The sequence below is a fragment of the Vigna unguiculata genome, chromosome 11 (assembly GCF_037176805.1).
Source record: "Vigna unguiculata cultivar grain cowpea cultivar isolate G323 ecotype 2 chromosome 11, ASM3717680v1, whole genome shotgun sequence".
In the NCBI taxonomy this organism is placed as follows: Eukaryota; Viridiplantae; Streptophyta; class Magnoliopsida; order Fabales; family Fabaceae; genus Vigna; species Vigna unguiculata.
In genome coordinates this window covers 37503637-37528150 of record NC_140802.1, presented here as the reverse complement: position 1 = coordinate 37528150, position 24514 = coordinate 37503637, and the positions used below count along the sequence as shown (strand labels likewise).

General features: G+C 33.6%; 2 protein-coding genes and 2 pseudogenes across 3 annotated transcripts; 2 read left to right on the top strand and 2 right to left on the bottom strand.

Annotated features, from left to right (window-relative positions):
• The first annotated feature begins 236 nt into the window (after positions 1 to 236).
• Positions 237 to 2502, top strand: LOC114170519 (uncharacterized; annotated as a pseudogene). The gene is made up of 4 exons (XR_014986388.1): positions 237 to 546; positions 627 to 838; positions 923 to 1030; positions 1470 to 2502. The product of XR_014986388.1 is annotated as an uncharacterized LOC114170519 (transcript).
• Positions 2503 to 7919: 5417 nt separating this feature from the next.
• On the top strand, positions 7920 to 10816 carry LOC114169294 (G-type lectin S-receptor-like serine/threonine-protein kinase At2g19130). The gene has a single exon (XM_028054379.2). The coding sequence runs from the start codon at positions 8046 to 8048 to the stop codon at positions 10536 to 10538; it is 2493 nt and encodes an 830-aa protein (XP_027910180.1). The 5' UTR covers positions 7920 to 8045; the 3' UTR covers positions 10539 to 10816.
• A 4683-nt stretch (positions 10817 to 15499) lies between these two features.
• Positions 15500 to 23148, bottom strand: LOC146881879 (uncharacterized; annotated as a pseudogene).
• On the bottom strand, positions 22907 to 24179 carry LOC114168781 (uncharacterized). The gene is made up of 2 exons (XM_028053727.2): positions 23826 to 24179; positions 22907 to 23686 (listed from the first exon to the last, which is right to left on the bottom strand). The coding sequence occupies exons 1-2, from the start codon at positions 24063 to 24065 to the stop codon at positions 23183 to 23185; spliced, it is 744 nt and encodes a 247-aa protein (XP_027909528.1). The 5' UTR covers positions 24066 to 24179; the 3' UTR covers positions 22907 to 23182.
• Positions 24180 to 24514: the final 335 nt, after the last annotated feature.

The following is a 24514-nucleotide window of genomic DNA, read 5'->3' as shown; positions in this document are numbered from 1 at the left end:
TATACAATGACCTCTCATTGAACATGAAAAATTTCCACCATTAAAGGGAAAACAAATTATCTAAACAAAAACAAAAATATCTGATAATACTCAAAAGCTGATGCATGTACATGAAAGCTTGAATGATGAAATCTACACCTAATTCAAAATCAAGAGCACGTTTCTCTATTTTCAAACTCCGCCAAAAAACCAAAATTCCCGCGCAAAAAGCCCGTACCTAAATAGAAACACAAAACTCTGAATCATCTCTCTCAATCGCGTGTAACAAAAAAATGGAGAAGGGGTTAATCTCCGTAGACCGTTGGGCGGAAGGAAGCGAAGCTTACTTCCTCACCCACCTCCACTCCGACCACACCAACGGCCTCACCTCCACCTGGTCCCACGGACCCCTCTTCTGCTCCTCCGTCACCGCCAAACTCCTCCCCTTCAAGATCCCCGGCTTCGATCTCTCCCTCCTCCGCATCCTCCACCCCGGCACCTCCCACATTCTCACCCTCTCATCCACCGTCCTCCACGTCACCGTCATAGACGCCTGTCACGTCCCCGGTATGTAATCCTATCACACCTTCTCTTCACGCACTTTTCATTTCTCATTTTCACTCGTTTCCCATTCTTCCCACCAACAGGTTCCATCATGCTCCTCTTCCGCGGCGACTTCGGCTGCGTCCTCCACACCGGCGACTTCAGGTGGGAAGCCACGTGCCAGAGAGCAACCGACGCCCGTCACATGCTTGGCCACGCTCTCCAGAACCTTCCCGTCGTTGACATCCTTTACCTCGACAACACTTACTCCAATCCTATCTATGATTTTTCGCCTCGCCATGCAGCGGCTCAGAAGGTTATTCAAATTGTCTAATTTGCGGTTCTTGTGGATTATTCTTGTTATTGTGTTTTGCTTGATTCAATTGGTATTGGATTTCAGGTTATTGATATAATTTCTTCGCATCCCGATCATGAAGTCATTATCGGGATGAACACTTTGGGGAAGGAAGATCTGCTGGTTGAAATTTCGCGTGCGCTACGAATCAAGGCATCTTTCTAACCGCTCTTTTAGAATAAAATTGAAGCCAGTCTTTCTTGTCTCTACGATGTACAGTGCGAGAGTGAAAAGATTATTTTGAAGTTGTTTTGATTTAATCCTAAAAAAAATCTGATGTAGTTATATTTGCAATTGTCTACTAGTTTTTGAAACCTTGGTTGTTAACTTAGGCAAAAAGTAGTGTACTCCACTTGCTGCTCCTGTTTTTTGCGGGCATTATTTGATTTATACCTTAATGGACATAGCTATGAATGTCTTGTTAGAATTGGAGCATATTTTCATATCATTTTTGTTTTAGTTGTCGTGTTTTGTCCACGTCACCATGTTAATCTCGTGGATTTTGCTTTCTTTTATGGTTGTCATTGTTGGAGTTAGTATTCTGAACGATGGTTTGCTTTTTCACTGAGGTTTTTCTGTTTTTCAATTGAAGATTTGTGTGTGGCCAGAGCGGTTGCGGACTATGTATCTTCTTGGTTACCCTGATATTTTTACAACGAACACGTCTCTTACTAGAGTTAGAGCTGTTCCTCAATATAGCTTTAGCATTGAAACTCTGGAGGCATTGAATACAATGTGCCCAACAATAGGAATCTTGCCATCGGGTCTTCCATGGATGAAGAAATCACTTCAAAAGATTAGAGTTTCTTTCTGGTTCCTTTTTGACATCTCGTTATAAGAGAGGCAAATGGGGTGCAAATAGTGAGGCCGAGATTGGTGACCAAGTTGGAAACATAGGATCGCCGGAGAAAATTCACGAGTACATGTACACAGTTCCCTACTCTGATCACTCCAACTATAAGGAGATTGAAGAGTTTATAAAGTTTGTTCAACCAACCAGACTCAAGGGCATTGTGGCTTCCTCGTCATGCTATATTGAACCTATGTACTATTTTGGTCGACTTTGTTGTGTGGACCAACAGACACAACCGTTGGATGGGGAGCAGAAAAGGAAAGAAAGTTGTAAAAGAGAAAGAGAAGAAGCAGTCAGCTCCAAAGCTTCATTTAGAGGTGATAATGTTCAGACAGGTAAAGAGAGAAGCAAGGCTTTGAAGCGCAGGTTTTCTGGTGTTCGTGTGAGCAGGTTTAGTATATTAAGAAGAACGCACCGTGGTACAAAACTTCGGAGGAACAGTTCTGATGAAGAATGATGCATGCGCAAGATTTTATGCACTCCTTTCTCAGTCTATGGAGCAAGGTAATCCTCATAACTCTTAATTCAGCTTTAGGTGTTTTGTTTGTTAATATATCTCTAATAGAAAGGTTAGATGATCATCAAATTGCAATTTCATGTGGTTTTATATTCCCCGTGTAACCAATACTCATTTGAAACGTTAAAAGGTTGGTTGGCTAGTAACACATATTTTGTAACTTGAAATTATTGTGTGGATATTTGTCTATAACTGTTTTTTAAAAGAATGTCTAATGACATTGCTAGTGAAAAGCTGTAGATGTGTTCACAGAAATCTCTAACTTGCAACCACTTTAGCTCACCTTCTCAATACTGTAAATATTTCATAAAAACCTATCCTTTACATTTCTTTTTATGTTAATTTTTCCTCTTTAATTTCAATAATTATTCTTTATCAATTAAATTATAATGTCATTTTAAAAGTGATTTAATCATTTAGCTTATACTTCTGTTGAGAATATAAATGTTAGTTATTTTTTAAATTTCCAATTAATTTGTAAATTTAAAAAAAATAGTTTTCTATGCATTTGTTTTTTATTTTAAATGTGCTTTTACACATTTTTCTTTTAATTTATTATATGATTTTAGTTTAGGTAGGTTGACATTTTTACTGTGTTGTCTAATTATAGATTATGTATGGTAAGACTTATTTTTTCCAATAACTATTTTAGAAGCTATATCTTGTGTGACTTTAAATATGTGAATATAGTAATGGTATTTTTACTAAAATGGTACAGTATATGATGACTTTTATGAAAATGGATAAATTTTAAAAAACTATGTAATTGAGTAAATTTTGTTTAAAGACATGATTTTAAAATGAAAAATATATTGTATTTTCTATCTTGAATTTCGTTAATCCCTTTTTCTCTTATCAAAATTCTGTTTGAAATCATGTTTATTATATATACATACATATATATATATATATATATATATATATATATATATATATATATATATATATATATATATATATATATATATATATACCGGGAATGAATTTTTTATCTTTTATATTTATTTCTCTCTTTTCATTGATCATCTTAAGGGGAAGCTATTACTTTTTATTTTCTATGTTAGGAAATTTAATTTCTTCCAAAGGGGGAATAACATTAGCGGTTTCTCCTCTCGTTTTGTTCCATATCTTTTCAGCAGTTTTTATTACATTCTCCTTACGAGAGCAGCAACAGATATAATTAAAAAAGCATGAATTTTAATTGATTAACACAATAATCGTGATGAGATAAGTAGAAACGAAGGAAGTAAAAAATAAAACTTATAATGATCATAAGCTGTATTCAAATTCATTGGAGAAAGTACAGCATAACCGCAGAACATAGGAAGGAGGGATGTTTTTCTAGCTCTCCCCTTATTCTCTTACATTTCAGTATTTTCAGAGAGCGGATTTCAAATTACATCATAACAGAATTCAAAATTCTACGAATTAAAAACACGGAAAAATACAGAGAAATATTTCTATATATATATAAATCAAATTCAATGCAATATACGGAATTATTATTATCAAAATTATTAGATGTTAGACTATGGGGCAGTTCTATTAGTTTTTATGGTATATCATGTTGTAGGAACGTGAGATACTTAGACAAGTTTTGGAAATAAAATGATTCTTTGATAAAGTTTGGATCGACAGAACTTTGATAAACAACTATTTTTGGTAAAAAAACTTTATTACTTTATTTTAGTATCTTTCATACAAAAATAAGAAATTAATTCATTTAGTAGTTTTGTTAGCAAAATATTTGTCAAAGTAAAGTTTTGTTTTGAAAATGACAAAAGTAAGAGAGAAAAGAGAATATCATATCTTAGTGTGAAAAAAATGTAATTCTTACATATGTCAACAAAGGAGTCCAGATTTTCTACTGACTTTTTTGGTAGTCTTCTGCTGAGCATTAAAAATACATTGTGTTGGTATTTTAAATATCTTTTTAATATATTTTAAATCGTCAAAATTAGTGGTAATCAGTGTATTATGAAGGCACTATAGAGGAATAGTACAAAAAAATCAGCAAAGAATCCAAATTTGTCAACAAAGTGGGTATGATATGGATATCCTATATGTTGAATAAATATTTATTTCGTGCATGTCTTTATATTTGTGTGCTAACAATCTTTCACAGATCTGATGAAGACAATATCTATTGAATAGATGAAGCAACATCCATTTTTGTTGAAAAGGTTTTTCATTATTTATCAAGCATGTGAAATTGAAATATATGACAAAATAATGTATACAAGAGAACAAACATACACATATACACATACTCCCTCTATCATTAGTATGGTTTGTCATATCATAATTTGATTCATTAATTTTCTCTTCTAATTCCTTAATTTAACTTATGTTAGCTTATTAATTTCTTACTTTTTCCTCCTTAGGATTCATCAAATAGAATTAAAGCAAGAAAAGACTAGAATACTAACCTAATTTCATTAATACGATTCATGATACAAAACTAAGTACAAAAAAGAAAAAAAAATTTGATACAATCAACATGTTGATATTTAAAAACAACTAATTGAAATACTAGCAGAACTCATAAAAACATAAATGCAACACCAATGATGCAATGCATGACCCTAAAGTCAACCTAATCAGTCATCCTAATTGTTGTCTCTATTGTGGTTTGAGGTTAACAAACCATGAATGTCATGGATTTGGTCATCCAAATCATGGAACTTTTCATTGCAAAAACTGTGGTGTGCTTCTTGAGACATGTTGAGTTCACGTAATTGATGAAGAACCAACCTTTCAAAGTGGGAATATGTAGGACCTCTATCTTCTAGAGGATTGTATGGACTAATCTCCATTGGTTTAGCACTAGGTTCATCTGTTTCCACCAATTGTTGCTCCACCAATTCCTCTTGCATTCCAGACATTTCCAACCTTAGAAATCTCATCTTATGCATGTTGAGACATGAGACTTGATTCAAAATACTACTAGACTCCTCTAGCTCATCTTTCACATCAACTCCAAAGTACTTTATGAGTTCTAGATTTTATTTAAAACAAAACAAAACCAAGTAAAAGGGGGGAAGGTGAATAAACTTCACTCATAAACATGTTTACTTTTGTTGGACTCCTTCTTCCATCTTTGGTAGGGGTTAAGAGCTCATCAGATGGAAAAAACAACAACACAACCAAAATACCAAAGAATGTAGTAGATATAATTCCTATAACTTGCAAAAATCTATAAAGAGTGATAACTAATGAATAACAACAGTAAATCACCAAAATCAAAAAGCAAATACACCAAGATTTTTAAATTGAAAAACTCATTAAAACAAGTGTAAAAATCACGAGTTATCCAAACCAAAGAAATGACTCTACTATGATCAGCATAGAGTACAAATAAGTCTTAAACAATTGCACAAAATAGTGGTAACACTCTACCAAACAACAAAGTAAAAAATCTTGCAAATGGAGAAGAAGGAAGATAAAAATACTAAATACACAATTGTAGAGTGAGTTGAATATCTCTCAACTCAGATCTCGTATCAATGATCTAACCGATCAAAATGAAGAACATGATGTCCCAATTCAATGGAATGAATTTGTAATATTGATTTTACAGTCACATCTCTTTTAAAAACGTGAATAGTTTTTTCTTTTCTTCTCTTTTAATGTGTTAGTACTTTAAGGTAGTGTTTGTTACAAGACTTGAACTATTGGTGATGACGGATATCTATTCATTGAGGATGTTTGTTTCAGGTGATTTAGAAGGATATGTGAGAATGTATGTGGAGGGATGCACGCAAGGATTCATCTTAACATATTTTGAAGAGATATGAGTGGATGTACTCTCACTTTGAATATTTGACTAACATACCCTCTAGTAATTGCATGCATCAATGAGGAGAAAACCCATTGGAAGAAACCATAGACATGAAATATATTTTTAGTTTTGTACATTTCAAAAACTAATATGTCTCTTTAATTTCATGGAGAACAAAAAGTTGTAATAATAATAATAAATTGTAATTTTAATTTCATTTTTTTAATTTATATTTAAATTTATATCATCTTTATCCTCAAGGGTAAAATAGTAATCATATAAATTTATATATTAAAACATTTTTTTTTAATTTATCATACTTATCATATCATATACATACTTTTATTTCAAATCTACTTCAATCACACGATCTATCCCTTAATCCAAACAATAACACAATCCTCTTTCAATTCTTTCAAATTCATCCATTCACTCTCCAATCCAAACAAACCCTAAGTGAATTATGATTTTTTCTTTTCTGTCTCTTTTTACAATCACTCCATTAGATTAAGTGAGATATCAAGTATGTTTTTTAACTTTTAGACATTTTCTCCTCACAAATATATATATATATATATATATATATATATATATATATATATATATATATATATATATATATATATATATATATATATAACTACATTTAGAATGACCGGAATAAGGTTTTCTTTTGTTTGACCAAGTAATCAATGTTACTATGTATCCTGAATATAAAATTCTTTTCATGGGTCATTCTCCAAAGAAGGAGAAAACCTTAGACCCATTGTTAATGTAGTGGACAACAACGACCGTTCTGATAGAATGGCTCCATTTTCACTTTCATGACTTTGAAAATTGAAACTGCATAGACCTAAGAAGAAAACCAACATGGCAGGCCAAATTTCATGCCTTCATTGTAATCACTTAATTCCTGCGTCGGAGGGAAAAATAATTTGATGTCCATATGAAAAACAGGCAAAAATTAAAAAGAAAGAGGAAAAATATTTCACACAAAGAAAAACTATTAAAGCAGGAATATAGGTAAAAAATACAAACATAGGTATGAAAATGTTAATGATGTTGTCACTGTTGACCTAATATAAGGTTTGGAAATTGGGTTTCGTAATGTGCGTGTCATGCTTACGATTAGCATGGCATGTAAAAGTCTAAAATGTCAACTAAGAAACCAGGGAAAAGACAAAACAAGAATATAATAAGTTTCGTCAGGAAGGAAGAATTTAAATAAAGTATTAAATCAATTATATGAAGTGGGATAATGATGATTCACTCCCCACAAATAAATAAATGAATATATGCATTTTTGACTTTTTCAACTTATTGGATAGCTTGTAGCTGTTTTTGTGGCACCTTAGCAAATGACCAAAAAATATTTAATTCACCAAAATTTAAGACAAACTTTCCACAAAATATATAACTTATATGGTGGATAATTTCCAACTTCAGTCGCGTCTTTGTTGCCACGAGAAATTCACATACTAATGACAAAGAAAAGAAACTATTTTTAATATACGTGTACTTAGGGTCAAATATAATTGTCACGACAAACGGTAGATAGAACCGTGTTAACCAAAATTGGGTTAAAGAATAGGACTTTCATGGGATGAAATTACTCTTCTACTTATATATATATATATACTATTTTATAATATCATTTTTGCATTATAAATCTGAATTTTTATTTCTTTTAAAAGTATTTTTAGGAATGATATAAATGTTTTGAATTTTTTAAATCAAAATATTTTGAAGACCTGTGATATAACCCTCCATAAATTTTGAGATCAAAAAGTTGGAACAGTGAATTCCAGAAGCATTTGTTGACTTTGCTTGAACAAGACAAAACAGAAGAGTAGCAGCTATTAACTTTGTTCGTTCAGACACGACCGGGTCATTGATTGGACCCATTCCACGTTTCTTCCTCTCACACACAACACAACCCCACCAAGCTCATAATATCTATCTACCTTCATTACCTTCTCTGCAAATTGCACGGTGGAACCATTAAACCACTGACACCATGTGGAACAAGACACCACCTTTGTTATGGCTTTCTCTCCTCATCACATGCTTCTTCTCTTTCCACAGTTCTACATCACTCGCAGCTTTGACCACCATCTCAGAAAATCAATCTCTCTCCGGGGATCAAACTCTTGTCTCCCAAAATGGAACCTTTGAACTGGGTTTCTTCACCACAGGTAACACCTCTAAATACTATATAGGCATGTGGTACAGAAAAATACCTCAAAGAACTTATGTTTGGGTTGCAAATAGAGAAGACCCAGTTTCTGATAAGAATTCTGCTAAATTAACAATATTGGATGGTAATTTAGTGGTCTTAGACCAGTCCCAAAATATAGTTTGGTCAACGAATTTGAGTTCTCCTAGCTCGGGTTCTGTGCTAGCCCTGCTTCTAGATTCTGGGAATCTTATATTAAGCGATAGGGCTAATGCAACAGCAACTGATGCTATGTGGCAGAGTTTCGATCACCCCACCGACACGTGGCTTCCCGGAGGCAAGATAAGTTTGAACAACAAAACAAAGAAGCCGCAGTATCTGACTTCATGGAAGAATCTTGATGATCCTGCAACGGGAATGTTCTCTCTTGAACTAGACCCTGAAGGAAGCAATGCATATTTGATTCGTTGGAATAGAACTGAGCAGTATTGGACAAGTGGTTCTTGGAATGGACAAATTTTCAGCTTGGTTCCTGAGATGAGACTAAACTACATCTACAATTTCACCTTTGAGTCCAACGAGAACGAGAGCTACTTCACCTACTCCTTGTATAACGAGTCCATTATATCTCGCTTTTTCATGGATGTCTCGGGGCAGATTAAGCAACTGACGTGGCTGGACAATGCTCAGCAGTGGAATTTGTTCTGGTCTCAGCCAAGGCAACAGTGTGAAGTGTATGCTTTCTGTGGTGGATTTGGGAAATGCACTGAGAATTCCATGCCATATTGTAGTTGTTTAACTGGGTATGAGCCAAAGTCACAATCGGATTGGAATCTTTCGGATTACTCAGGGGGGTGTGTGAGAAAGACGGAGCTGCAATGTGCCTCACCAGACTCCTCTAACAAGGGCAGTGACAGGTTCCTTTCAATTCTCAACATGAAATTGCCTAATCATTCACAATCCATAGGAGCCGGGAATGTTGGGGAATGTGAATCAACATGCTTGAGTAACTGTTCTTGTACTGCATATGCTTATGACAACAATGGTTGTTCAATTTGGTATGGTGATCTCTTGAATCTGCAGCAGCTTACTCAAGATGACAGCAGTGGCCAGACTTTGTTTCTCAAACTTGCAGCGTCTGAGTTTCATGATTCTAAAAGCAATAAAGGGACACTCATTGGTGCGGTTGCTGGAGCTGTTGGTGGTGTGGTGGTTCTTCTGATTGTTTTGGTGTTTGTGATTCTGCGGCGCAGAAAGAGGCATGTTGGGATAGGAACATCTGTGGAGGGCTCATTGGTGGCATTTGGGTACAGGGATTTACAAAATGCTACTAAGAATTTCTCAGAGAAACTGGGAGGAGGGGGTTTTGGCTCTGTCTTCAAAGGAACATTGCCTGATTCCAGTGTCATTGCAGTGAAGAAGCTTGAAAGCATTAGCCAAGGTGAGAAGCAGTTCAGAACGGAAGTGAGCACAATTGGGACAGTCCAACATGTGAATCTTGTAAGGCTTCGCGGGTTCTGTTCGGAAGGTACTAAGAAACTTCTGGTTTATGATTACATGCCAAATGGTTCCTTGGATTCCAAAATGTTTCAGGAAGATAGATCAAAGGTGTTGGAGTGGAAAATGAGGTACCAAATTGCTCTTGGAACAGCAAGGGGGTTGAATTATCTTCACGAGAAGTGTAGAGACTGCATCATACACTGTGATGTGAAGCCAGAAAACATTCTCCTTGATGCTGATTTTGTTCCAAAGGTGGCAGATTTTGGCCTTGCAAAGCTGGTTGGAAGGGACTTCAGCAGAGTCCTCACAACCATGAGAGGGACAAGAGGTTATCTTGCCCCAGAGTGGATTTCAGGTGTGGCTATCACTGCCAAAGCTGATGTTTACAGCTATGGAATGATGCTTTTTGAGTTTGTGTCAGGTAGGAGGAACTCTGAGGCCTCGGAAGATGGCCAAGTGAGGTTCTTCCCTACTTTTGCTGCAAACACTGTCCACCAAGAGGGGAATGTGCTTGGCTTGTTGGACCCTAGGTTGGAGGGAAATGCTGACATTGAAGAGGTCATTAGAGTCATCAAAATTGCTTCATGGTGTGTCCAAGATGATGAATCTCACAGGCCTTCCATGGGTCAGGTGGTTCAAATCCTTGAAGGGTTCTTGGATGTGACTTTGCCTCCAATTCCAAGGACCCTCCAAGCCTTTGTTGACAACCATGAGAACATAGTTTTCTTCACTGACTCCAGCTCCACACAGAGTTCACAGGTAAAGAGTAACACCTCAACTGCTTCCTCTCAAGCCAAGAGCAATACCTCATCCAAAAATTCTCAGTCCTCATGACAAAATTCAGAGAACATGGCTTCTCTTAGTCACTCAAAATACTTTGATTTTGAGGCATTTAATCGTAATGTTATGGTTTGCCAAAGAAGGATTTCTGCTAAGATGCTTTTGTGTTCAATCAAAAACAGTGTCATCTGAGTCTGATATATAGCTATTCCTGTTTTTATTTGTACGCTTGGACTTGGGGGATCATTAGAGGAGAATTGTGAAGGAAACATGGTGCATCTAAGTTAGGTGCATTAAGTAATAAATTAATAAATGTGCGAGATTCTCTGGAACACTTTTGTAATATAGTAGTTGCAGATTTTGTTTTACTTTTCTACAGTAAGATATTCTCAATGATTTTTTATGTTTACAGACAACAAACTCTCCCAAATGTTTTAGACTTTATGTTCATAGACTTGTAGAACTGGACAAGTGTCATGTTCATTATTCAAGCTTGTTGGAAGATACAGTTTCCTAGAAAGTGATTGACACTTCACAAAAGCATATGATAAAAGAAAGGCATCAAAACAATAATATTGGTTCTCTGATAAACTTGACTTGCTGTTACTTAGGATACCGGTTTTCTTAAAATCTGGAACAAAATAAATATTGAATTTGCATGCCTATCAAGATTTCGATTACTCTGACAATGAAAGTTGCTTTAGTCCTGGTACTTGGTGGGTAATTATTTGGATAATGTGTTGAGAAATTGTTTTTGTATAAAGTCTTTTCACCAAAGGGAGGGATATAAGCATGAGTATTATAATTTTTTTAATTCATTGAATATATATATTTATATATATATATATATATTTATATGCTTCTTCTTTTTTTACCTCCTTTGATGATACAAGAAGTGCCGTGATGGATTTTCTCAATTGTAGATTTTACAAGTTATAAATTCCTTAGGACTAGTTTAGGTTGAAACTTGATTTAAACATTATATGACTTATTGTTTTATGGTAATTAAGGTCTTGAATTAATTCTTACCAGAGTTATCTATCATCTATTTTAGCAACTTAAAATTAATGAAATAAAATATTTCATTATAATATTCAAAACCAGATAATTTAGTGTATAAAGTATATTAATACAATATTACAAATAACAAGATTATAAAAATATATCATTTATACAAACCAACTAAACTAACAAGCTCAATACATGAACTAGTCACTACTAAAGCTCCTCGAAACCTTTACCTACTCTAACTGATAGTTCTTCATCTTCCAAAAGTGTCTCTAAACTTAAAACTCCATCTACTCCCACCAAAATGGTGATCATCGCAAAAGAATAAAACAACAAAAGACCACAAAGTGCAAGGATAAGCTAGCTATACAAGAACAATCATACCTCACAAATAACCAATTTTATTACAATTACCATAAGCGATCAAAATCACTATTGGGCCCAATATCCAGCCCACTCACGCGCTCTCTATCCAAAAAAGAAGAGAGAATAAGAAAAGAGACTTTAGTAGTAGTCTTTGGACGTGACGGAGAAAGAGAGAAAATCATAGAATAATGGCCACAAGCTCTAGGGAAAAGTTTGGACTAACAGAAGCCATGAATGAAAGGTGCGTTTCCCTTTTATCCATTATTTTGTTATATTGTTGTGTTACAAAGTGATAAGTCTGAACCCTCTCTTATATACCTATGTATATACACAGAGGAATAATAAGGGGGAAAAACGGGAAAGGGGAAAACTATAGGAAACGATTGTTGCTTCTAAGCAATAATGTTAATAAATCCTAACGGTAATATAGCTATTTTAACACTCTCCCCTTAAGCTGGATGGTGTATATTCACCAGTCCCAACTTGGAAACTATGGATCTAAACTAAACCCGGTGAGGAAATTTGGTGAAGATGTCTGCGAGCTATTCTTCAAAGCGAATGGGGAGGAGATGAAGAAGGTTAGCTTGGATCTTTTCGCGGACAACGTGGCAGTCGAGATCAATGTGTTTCGTTCTTTCGTGAAAGCTTTGGTTGTGTGCGATGTGTTTGGCAGATTTGTTGTCACAATATAGCGTGGCTGTGGCTGAGGGTTGAATGTGGAAATCTTGAAGGAGATAGTTGAGCCATTGCATCTCACAAACTATAGCATGATATTCTACTTCTGTTGAAGATCGAGAAACAATTTGTTGTTTCTTAGACTTCCAGGATATAAGAGCAGAACCTAGGAAAATACAGAATCATGTTGTTGATCTTCTAGTAATTGGGCAAGTAGCCCAATCTGAATCACTAAAAGCTTTGATTTGGAGGGGTGAATCAGCAACAAAGAAGAGTCCTTGGGACGGACTGGATTTTATGTATCGAAGGATATGCTACAAAGCCCAATAATAGTAGTCAGTGGGTGATTGCATAAATTGACTTAGCAAATTGACAGAGAAACATAAATAAGGTATAATGTTAGTAAGGTAAAGCAACTCCCCTATTAGCCTTCGGTATGAACTTGGGTTGGATAGGTAGTTTTCTGTTTTATACAGAGACTTTGTGTCACTCAAGAAAGGGGTAGAGTAGGGCTTGCTTCCCAGCATTCTTGTTTCTTCTAAAATGTCTAGGGCATATTTTCGTTGGCACAAATGTATTCTTTTCTTTGATCTAGCCACTTCAATCCCCAAAAAATATTTTAGCTCTCCCAAGTTTTTGATTCTGAACTTGCTGTGTAGGAGGCCTTTTATATGTTCAATATCTTCCATAGAATTTTCTGCCAAAATTATATCATCTACATAGACAAGTAAAGCTGTAAAATTTGTAGGAGTTTTCTTTATGAATAGAGAATGATCTGAATTAGATTGAGTATAATTGGCAGAGATAAGAAAGGATGAGAGTTTATCAAACCACTATTTGCTGGCCTGCTTCAGACCATAGAGAGATTTTGTTAATCTACAATCTACAAACTTGACCTTTTTTAGGGAGATTTAAACCTAGTGGTGGCTCCATGTATACTTCTTTATTTAGGTCTCCATGGAGAAAAGCATTGTCAACGTCAAACTGGTGTAGAAAGCAGTTTTGTGTGGCAGCTAGAGAGAGTAAGAGCCTAACTGTGGTCAGTTTGGCCACTAGAGAAAATGTGTCCAAATAATCAATTCCTTCTTGTTGTGTGTATCCTTTTGCTACTAGGCGAGCTTTATATCTCTTTATACTTCCATCTGCCTTATGTTTAATTTTATACAGCCATTTGTAGCCAATGGGGTTTTTCTTAGAGGCAGTTGAGTCAAGAACCATGTGTGGTTGTCTTGTAGAGCTTTGATTTCTTTTTCCATAGCTTTTGTCCACTCGGGATTGGTTTTAGCCTCTGCATAAGTGCTTGGTTCATTGTTGGTTGATATGGCCAGTGTGTATCTCAAGTGTTTGGCAAATAAAGAATCATAAGACAACACATCAAAGATGGGATAAGCAGTTTTTAAATTATTTTTCTCACATAGAGTTCTAAAGGAAGAGTGATTTACCTGGTGTAGTCATTTAGGTATTCAGGAGTCCTTCTGATCCTGGTGGATCTTCTGCTGTCCTGATTCTGAATGGGAGCAAACTCACTGTTCTGATTTTACTGTCCTGATTCACCGTTATTTGAGACTTCTTCATCTTCAGTGGGTGCAGATGATTCAGTTTGATCATCATTGTTATTGCATTCGTAGGGTATTTGGTCTTGCATGTCGATAATAACATGCTCATTTAAGAAATCATCATAATGGAAATTATCTTGTGAATCTCCAGAAACATTGTTGTGATTTTTGTAAGGGAAAACATTTTCATAAAAGATAACGTTTCTGCTTACAAAGATTTCTCTGGTATGACTGTCAAGAACAATGTAACCTTTTACACCACTTTTATATCCTAGGAAAACACACTTTTTAGCTCTAGGAGAAAATTTATTTTTATTGCCTTCAAAAGTGGAGGCAAAGCACAAACACTCAAAACTTTTTAAATCTAGATATGTGGGAGGAATATTATACAGTAAGTCATGAGGGATTTTTCCTTTAAGAACAGTAGAGGGTAGCCTATTTATCAAATATACAACATGAGAAACAACATAGGACCAATAGGCCTTAGGGATATTAGATTGAAAAAGGAGGCTATGAGTTTTATTTAAAATGTGCTGATGTTTGCGCTCCACAACAGAGTTCTGTTGGGGAGTCTCAACACAACTTCTTTGATGATCAATACCATGCTCATTGTATAAAGTAGTGAAATCAAATTCTGGCCCATTGTCAGATCTAATGGTTTTAATTGTTTTACCAAATTGGGTTTTAATTTTTACAACAAAATTCTGCAACAATTCCCTAGTTTGACTTTTAGCATTCATTAGAAAAGCCCAAGTGTGTCTACTGTGATCATCAACAATATAAGGAAATATTTATGCCCATGAACAGAAGGTATAGAAACAGATCCCTATATATCACAATATATTAGATCAAAGCAATTATCAGAATGCGAAGTACTATGAGTATAAGAAAGTTTATGTTGTTTGGCATAATGACAAATATCACAAATAGTTTTAGAGTGTACTTGAATGTAAGGAAAATTTCTACATAGTTGTTCAATAGTTTTCTGTCTTGGATGGCCTAATCTATAGTGCCACAAATCAACATATACATGTTTATAAGAAAGAACAGTACTAGGTACAAAATCTTGATTAAAAATAGGAGAACATTGGAGAAAGTATAGCCCTTTGTAAACATTAGCATGCCCAATCATCCTCAATGTAGAACTGTCCTGAATCTGACAAAACTCGGGGAGAAAAGTTAGGATGCAATTTAAATCCTTTGTCAATCTTTGAACAAATATGAGATTAAAAGTAAAGCCAGAAATGTATAAAACCTTTAAAATGACAAATTCCTTAGAAAATTGGATGGTTCCAGCATGTTCTACAGTGACTAGTGAATTGTTTGACAGTCTAACAGATATAGGTTTGATTTTATAGAATGTAATAAAATGGTTTTTCTCATGTGTAATATGATTAGTGGCTCTCGTGTCTATAATCCCGGAGAGATTACTTGCTTTTCTCCTGGTGTGTTCCTCTGAACTTGGTTAATATTGTGTGGCTGTGAGGTACTATCATTGCTTTCCAGCATTTTCAGAAGTCTTTGCATTTTTTTCAGGAGTAAAGGGGTTGAGAGGCTTGTCAGGGTTGTTCTGTTTTCTAGTTTGGGTTTCAGTGGCAATGTTAGGTTCTTCTTTACAAGCATTTGCCTGACTCCAACCATTCAGTTTGCCTTTTTCTTGACTGTTTTGGTTATCAATCTTGTTGTACCATGATGGATAGCCATGTTTTGAATAACATTCATCTACAGTGTGATTCATTTTATGGTAGTAGGAACTGTTTGCCGTAATTGAGATTACTTCCCCTTCCTCTTCCTTGGCCTTGACCACGCAGTCCAGATCCGCGCCCTTGATTCTTCCAATTCTGATCTTGTTTCCACTGGTTCTATCTAGTAGTAGTGCTTGCTAGAATTTTTGTTTCAACAGTCTGATTGATGACTCCAACAATTTGTTTCTCTTGTTGCATAATGAGAGAAAATACCATGTTGATGCTTGGAAGGGGTTCCATCAAAAGAATTTGAGTTCTCACAGTATTATAGGTGTCATTTAACCCTTTTAGGAAGCAAATAACATGTTCTATTTCTTTGTATTTAATAGAGGTTCTAGACAAATCATAATTGCATGGAATATCATAGGTGCATGATGGTATGGGTATGAGAAACTCTAATTCTTCCCAGAGAATTTTTAAATCAGTAAAAAATTGGGTTACATTCCTTTCACCTTGCTTAATGGAATGGATTTCTTGGAGTAGATCTAAAATTCTGAAATAATCTCCTTTAGAGAATCTCTCTTTTAATTCTTCCCATAATTATTTTGCCTCTTCAATATAGATGACACTTTCTGCTATTTGAGGAGAAAGGGTTTTGATGATCCAAGATAGCACCATCGTGTTGCACCTTTCCTAGGCATCATATAAAGAATCATTCTTTTGGGGTTTCTTGGTGCCTCCATCAATAAATTTGACCTTGTTCTTGGAGAGGAGGGCTCTTTTCATGTTCCTGCTCTAAGAAGAGTAATTAGTCTCATTTAAGATTTGAGAGATAAAAGTAAGACATGGATTTTCTCTAGGATGTAGGTAAAAAGGACTGGCAGGATTGAGGGATTGATCTCAATTGTTGGGGTTCATCTGGACAACCGTCTGCACAACATTCCCTTCCATGGTTACAAGATTGCAAGATCCAAGAAACCCGGTAGAAGCAATCAGGATGATCAAAGATAAAATCAGCAGTAGAGGAACGTATAGCCTGGATTGGCTCTTGATACCATATTGGGCCCAATATCTAGCCCACTCACGTGCTCTTTATCCAAAAGAGAAGAGAGAATAAGAAAAGAGACTTTAGCAGTAGTCTTTGGATGCGACGGAGAAAGAGAGAAAATCAGAGAATGATGGCCACAAGCTCTAGGGAAGAGTTTGGACTAACGGAAGCCATGAACGAAAGGTGCATTTCTCTTTTATCCATTATTCTGTTATATTGTTGTGTTACAAAGTGAAAAGTCTGAACCCTCTCTTATATACGTATGTATATACACAGAGGAATAATAAGGGAAAAAAAACGGGAAAGGGGGAAACTATAGGAAACGATTGTTGCTTCTAAGCAATAATGTTAATAAATCCTAACGGTAATATAGTTATTTTAACATTTCTCAAACATGTATTCTATCATACTCTCTAGAACTTGATTTGTTCGGATAAGTGAAACATGAATAAAACTAGAGACATTATGCACTTGTGGTGGTGGAACAACTCGCCTACCCAAACTATCACACACAAGGTAAATCTTTTTTACTGTCATAGAACCTTGTGGCCATTCTCATGACATGACTTCCTACCACTCTTACTACCTAATCATCATTGTTTACATGAGTATGAATGACTAATGGAGTTTTAGGATTAACTCCCCAATATGTTGCAATTCTATCCTCAGTGCACACCCTAAAGATTTAAGTATTATCACCAATTCTTAAATATCAACCAATTACAATTATTGTAACAAAATGTTTTTACAAGATCCTCATACCCACAATCATACATCAACATGTCTTATCATATACATTTTCATCAATTTATGCTATGCAACTCAGCTCATCACAACATATTATATTCAATTCATAATAATGAGAACCATAAACATACTTCACATCTACCACAAAACACCCTAAAACAGTCAAATAAGAGAAATAGGCAAAGCAGAGCAAATAGTGCTATACATAAAGTACATCAAAGCTCTAAAAATCATTACTCTAACCACAAACTTCAAAACAAATATCCCACCGGTCAAAGTGAAGAATCACATGTCTAGGACCAGCTGTCAAAATTTCAGCTTGATCCGACGGTTAACGAAGCGAGAATCTTCATTTTACCATGAGATCGTAGACTTGAAAAAACAACCCCTGAAACCTACTAACTTCTAGTACCCGATGGTCCAAAAGTAGTGTCCGAAGATTAATTTATTTTTCTTATATTATCGATTTTTTTTCTTTATTCTTAAATCAAAAGATTAATTTATTTTTTCTATTAAGTTCTGATCCTCTTAAATGTAATATTCTTTTTAAAAGTCTTAACGTAACTTAAGGTAACTCTTGAAAGTCATGAGACTCTAGTTGAATTGTCAAACACTTATTAACACAATTTGAATCATGATGAAATATTAGTTTATAACCTGCCATCACCAAGACTATAACAAGAAAACACTTAACAAGGATACAGTTATCAAGAGAGATCAACAATTATGTTATTATTTATAAATTTTTTGATAAAAAATAGGGATTAAAAAAATTTGTATCCACAAATGTTTTTTGTTAAAATCTATAAATAAATATCTTTAGTTGATATTTCAATGGGTATCAGTATTTAGTGGATACATTCAATTTATAATTTTACCTTAATTAGAACCAATTGATTCATCAATATTTTTCAATAATTTATACTCACACAACAATTCAAATATCTCATAAATCAAAATTGAAGAGCAAATCTCAATTACTCATAGTCTTCTAATTCATAACATCAATCAAATCAAAATAACCAAACAACATTTCAACATTACTAGTTGTACTCACTTCAACTTGTTATCAGCCCTTGTAAGAAAAATTAATAAACAATAATAAGGCATTTTCAACATCCAACCTAAAAATGTTAAAAAAATAAATTTATAAGTTTTTGTTTCAATTTATTTATTTACCTAATAAGGAATCTTCAACTTACTATTATATTTTTAATATTTGATTGTCTCAATAAGAAATACATAAATAAAGATAAATTTAAAGATAACTATAACTTTATTTCAACATAAATATAAATTTAAAGATAGGTATAATTTTATTTATCAACATTTATTACTTATACATCTTCACTGACACATAAACACCACTAAAGGAAGAAAGTTCAATTGCAAAATTAGTAAAAGTACACTTTTTACTATGACATTACTTACGCTTGATGTGTCCTAAAGAATGAGGCAAGTTAACAAGACACAAACACTTGTAATCGTTATGCAAAAAGGGAAAGTACATTCCATTAGTAGAGTAAAAGACCATAGTTTCATATCCATCTTAATTTTTATTGTCAAGATTAAATATTTTTATGTCTTTTAATTTTTAATAAAATTGAAATTAATTTATTTTTAAAATTTTGATCTAATTTAGTCCCCAACTTTAGAATTCCGTAGATTTAGTCATTTCAATCAAATTTTGTTAAGTGTATTTAACGTTTCAAATACATTTTATGATAGCATTTAGTTGTTTACACCATTTGACACATTTTTACTTCAATGTTAACTAAGAAACTATCATGAAACGCGTTTGAAACGTCAAATAAACTTACTAAAATTTGGTTAAAATGACTAAATTCATACAATTCTAAAGTTGAGAGACTAAATTAGACCAAAATTTTGAAAATAATCTAATTCCAATTTTTACTTAAAGTTGAGAGATAAAAACATATTTAATCATTATTATTATTATTATTATATTATTATTATTATTATTATTATTATTATTATTAAATGGATGTTGTATAAAGCATGCATGCCTCCACATTGCTTTACCTGCCTTTGCCTTTCTATTCACCTTTTCATAAGATACAAACTCTACTGATTGCAATTGCCACCCACTTTCTTTTCTCCTTTTCGTTTTTCTTTCTTTTTCTCAAAAGATCAACAAACTAATTATGTTTTACCAAAACCAAACTTTTCTCCATCTTTCTAACATGTAAATTTGACACGATGCAATAGTTTATTCACAATAGTTTAAGACACGAAACCTTGGGCAGCAATCTAAAGCGGAGTATGATTGCCTACAATGTTTCTAAAATAAAATTGCCAAACCCATGGTTGAAGAAATCTTAGCCACGTGCATTTCAAGTACCTTTTCTTAGATTAATTATGTACCAATTGTGTTTGGTTACCTTCATCAATCTACTTTCTTTATGCACTTTTCACTAAACTAAACTTCTCTTCAATAATTTGTCTTAGACAGCATAAAGTAGGGCATGTTTTCTAGGTTGATTTTGTGAGCTAGACATAATTTGATGAATCGCATAAAAAAATTTATTTAACATAAAAAATATTACGGTTATGAGGAAACTAATGGCCTTTTTTTTAGCACTTAATGGATTTGAATGAATTAAAATGAAAATTGGTTCACTTTTTTGTCTTATAACTCATCAAACGTGTTGTAGGCTCAAGCTGAAATAATTCCATTTTCTACAAACTGACTAGTTCAAACTTTGCATTTCATTATATTCATTCGGATAAGATTTGTTTTCGAAATTATTTAATTTTTAATTTTACACTAAAAATTTGCAAATACTATTAAAATATAAATAAAATTTGTGTAGAATATCAAAATAGAAAAAGAAACTGTTATAGGTAAAAACAAAATGTAAAATTTATGTGTAGACAAAAAGGTTAAATGCATTGGTCCTACTATTAATTATTTTCGTGCCAAATGTCATGCTTTAGCGAACATCAATAAATGATACAATACAACAAAAAGTAAAATTTTATCTAAAACCTAGACGAAAAAAATATTAAAAATTATATACGAAATTCAAAGTTCCCGAGGAGCCAAAAAATTATTGAAGTAAAAATCATATATATATATATATATATATATATATATATATATATATATATACACATTTTCCATCGTAAATTTTGTATATTTCAATTGTAAAAAAAAAAAAATCTAATTAATTACTACTATTATATATACTTTTATAGCAACTGAAGCATTACCTTATAAAAAGAAAGTTTGCAATAATTATAGCCGTTTCCTTTATGATCCACCTGGATGAATTGTTTGCCTCTTTTTAGTGAAGAAAAGTAGCCATTCCATGCTTTCCTTACTCGCTTCTTAAAGCACTTCTTTCAGATTTTTATATATATATTTTTTTCATTTTATGTTAGCATAAATTTTTATCTAATTTCTTAAAAAAAATATCTGATAAAATATTGTCAATTATTTTCCATCAATAAATAACGATTCTTTTAGCATACTACTAGTAATTAATATGATATTTCGTTTTCTCCTTTGTTTGTTTATATATGTTATATATTATTCAGTATTCGGATGTAGGATACATTAATTCTTTCCTTTTTGTTAATTATCTAAAAAAGTTGAGTAACTTTTTTTCCAAAATAAATTAAGTGAGGTAGGAAATTAGATAACCCAATTTGTTAAGTTATTGTGGGAAAAACTTGTATAATTTGAATGACACGATGGGTGAGTGGAAGCGTGGAAAGAATTAAGAAGCGTTCCATAGAAAGCCAACTTTATATCAATCATATTATTGACCTCCAGATATCTTCATGTGCAAGAATTTGGATGAATAAAAATAAATTTTTAAATAAGATATAAATATTTATTTAATTACTAGATTAACATTTTTGGGGTTAGAAATAATACATGATAAGATAATATATGTCACGTGATAGGAATTTAGTTGGATTTCATAGAACTTCAAGATTCGGTGCATATATTTAGCGTACACAAGTACAATAATGTTAGCACATTTTTGCTTCATTTTGTTGCTCATAATAATGTTAACACATGTGTAGACTAATGCTTTGAGAGTTATACGTAACTTTCATTCTGCACACCTTTATATTTTTCAGCATGCTTGTAACTTTATTTATAATACATCTTGTTACAAGGCAACTCTTCAACTTTTTTTTTCTTTATCCACATAAGGTTTAGACTTACATTTTCTAACAATTCATTTTTCAAAGATGAGTTTCTTTTATATTGTTACATTTAAAAAAAAAATTACATTTAGCATTTTCACGCACATTTTACTCATGAGTAGTTAGAAGTGGACTTAAACTTAACTAAACCTCACAAAATCGACTTGTAAAATGAGGATTGCATCCAATTATATATTGTGAGTTGACTTTATTTCTAGTTGATGTGAGACTTCCAACATACCCTCACGTCGAGCTATATTCATCTTGTGTGTGAGAGTGAGACTACAAATTAGTGGGTTGTCCTTTAGCGACCTGATAGGGATGGAACAGAATATCCAAAAAAAATCTCACTAGGATAATCTCGCTTTGAGACCATGTTAGAAGTGGACTTAAGCCTAACTTAACCTCACAAAACCGACTTGTAAAATGAGGATTACACCCACTTATATATTATAAATTGACCTTATTTTTACTTGATGTGAAACTTCCAACTTATCACCAAAACAAACCATTAATTGTGATAGTATTAATAGGAAATTCATCAAGAAGATTCAACAATAAAATTGAACCAAATATACATTAAAAAAAAACGCCACCTCCAATCTAAAGTCATAATCTAAAGTTATATTTTGGTAGAACTGTGTCATTTTTTTTTCTATTTGAGGGCCAAAAATGAAAAAAAAAATTATGCATGCTCATTTTGTATTCGTTTTTTTTTTCTAATGTTTCTTTGTCTCACAGACCTGTCCTGTGGTCATTGTTGATAAATAACCAAATTTAAATTACATATATGTACTATGCAGTACACACAATATCCATCATTTAAACAATAATCTAAATTTATAATTTCACTTGCTGAAAATATGTACAAATTATTTCAAAACCATATTATAGAATCTGATCGGCAAGATAATTTAATAATTTACAAATCATGAATGCACTCGTATTATTTCAGAAGTAAATTCTGTACAAATGAAACTTAATTTCAATACAACAACCAACATCTTTCGCTATAAAATTTCATTAACTACTTTTCCTAGTTTGCATCGGTTAGATATGTATTGTCATGTCAGAAACCCAAACAAAAGCATGGCAAAGGGAAATAAATGTAGAACTGTTTCTTCTGTCTCTCCCACCCTACAATCCTTTCCAAGCTTAGCCACTGGAATACAGCACTCATGTCACTGTCTTTTGTGTTGTGTTGTGCCCAAGAAACCTTCGACACTAAGCATAGAGATAGCAGAGCAGAGAATGTAGAACCATGCACCAACCACCAAAACGACCCTTCTCACGTCAAAAATTAATGCCTCATAATGGTACTTTCTAATACTTCCCTGCGAAAATGCTTCCGATGATGAACCAGAAACTATCGCAAAGTTCTTGATTAGTACAGTCATTGTTAATTGTCATCTGACTCATGATCAACTTTCATTAATTTTTTCTTAAAATCTGTAAGTCTCGATCGTGAAAGCTAAACGGGACTATGGCCATTCGATAATCTTGAACTATATCATGATAATTTCTGGTATCTTTGTCTTGTGGATTTTCTCTGAGCCTTGGGATTTTAGGTGACCTTTTTTTGCACGGAGAACTCGAGTCCCAAACGGCGAAAAAGTAGAGCAATGTTGAAGTCAAAAGAATACCAAAAAGCTTTCCCCAAAATACCGTAAACGCTAAGCTTAGTAGAACCAAGTATATTCCATAGCACTCGAATCTTTTTTGCTTCTCTAGTGGGCTTCCATGACCACCCTCTTTCCCTTTTTCCATGGTGGAGTACTGAGTTGAAACGGTCGTTGATTCTGATGACGCGTGTGAAGCTGAAGATGAAGTTGACAGAGGCGATTGAAGGGTTTTTGTTTCCCCATACTTCAAATTCTTGTGTTTGTACCCAAAGGAATCGTGGATGTAACGGTTTTTATGGTGATCTCTTTTATTCTGCAAGAGAAAAACATCTAAGTTAAAATAGGAAAATAAAAATTATCAAGCGATCGTGGTTTGTGTGAGTGATTGGAGAAATTAAACTGAAAAAACGATGAAGAACTTTTTGTAATGAAGGAATGAATCGAAGACTAACCAGTATGGTTTCGTAGAACACAGCTTTGATCACCCGAGAAATGGTTCGTTTAGGTGAAACGTGGTGGAAGTACACAGATTTGGGTTGTGAATTCTTCACCATTTGTTGTTTCTCTGAAGTGGGGTGGCGTGAGAAATGAATGGGAGAAGAACGATGAGGAGCAACTTCGGAGTTTAACATGCAATCTATGTCAACGACAGGGCGAAAACATAGGAACTTGTTCTTTGAGAAGCTCCTCATGATTTTGCTGGATGAAGATATTTGTGTGTAAACTCCAAAAGGGAAGATGAAGACGAAGATGACTTGTGATTTTCTTTGGTTCGTTGGTTCTACAGCAAGACGAAGCTGTGGTTAGAGGACATTATATAACGTTGGTATGGTCATGGACATGGGTTTGGTTACCGTTCATTATTATGTTTTTTTTATTGTTTTTTTTATTTTGTTTGAGTGAAAGGGTAGAAAGTGGGGGAAGAAAAGGAAGAAGCACTTTGGGGTGTGTGTGAGGAAGATGTTGAAGGATGTGACATATAAAAATATATTTTTCTTTTGGGAAAGAGAGATAGAGAGAGTTTAATTTAAAGATATTAATTTTGCAATAGCATAAAGGTGAGAGAGAAAAAGAGCGTCTTTAATGGTTATGGATAGTGAGTCAGGTAGCGTGGAGAATATATGAACTGTTGCTGTGTCGT

Bases quoted from the DNA above. Each gene is read 5' to 3' on its own strand.
- LOC114168781 (XM_028053727.2), bottom strand. From the start codon at position 24,065: ATGAGGAGCTTCTCAAAGAACAAGTTCCTATGTTTTCGCCCTGTCGTT. The intron at 23,687-23,825 runs GTTAGTCTTCGA...TTTCTCTTGCAG, and splicing joins TGTTCTACGAAACCATACTG to AATAAAAGAGATCACCATAA.
- LOC114169294 (XM_028054379.2), top strand. From the start codon at position 8,046: ATGTGGAACAAGACACCACCTTTGTTATGGCTTTCTCTCCTCATCACA.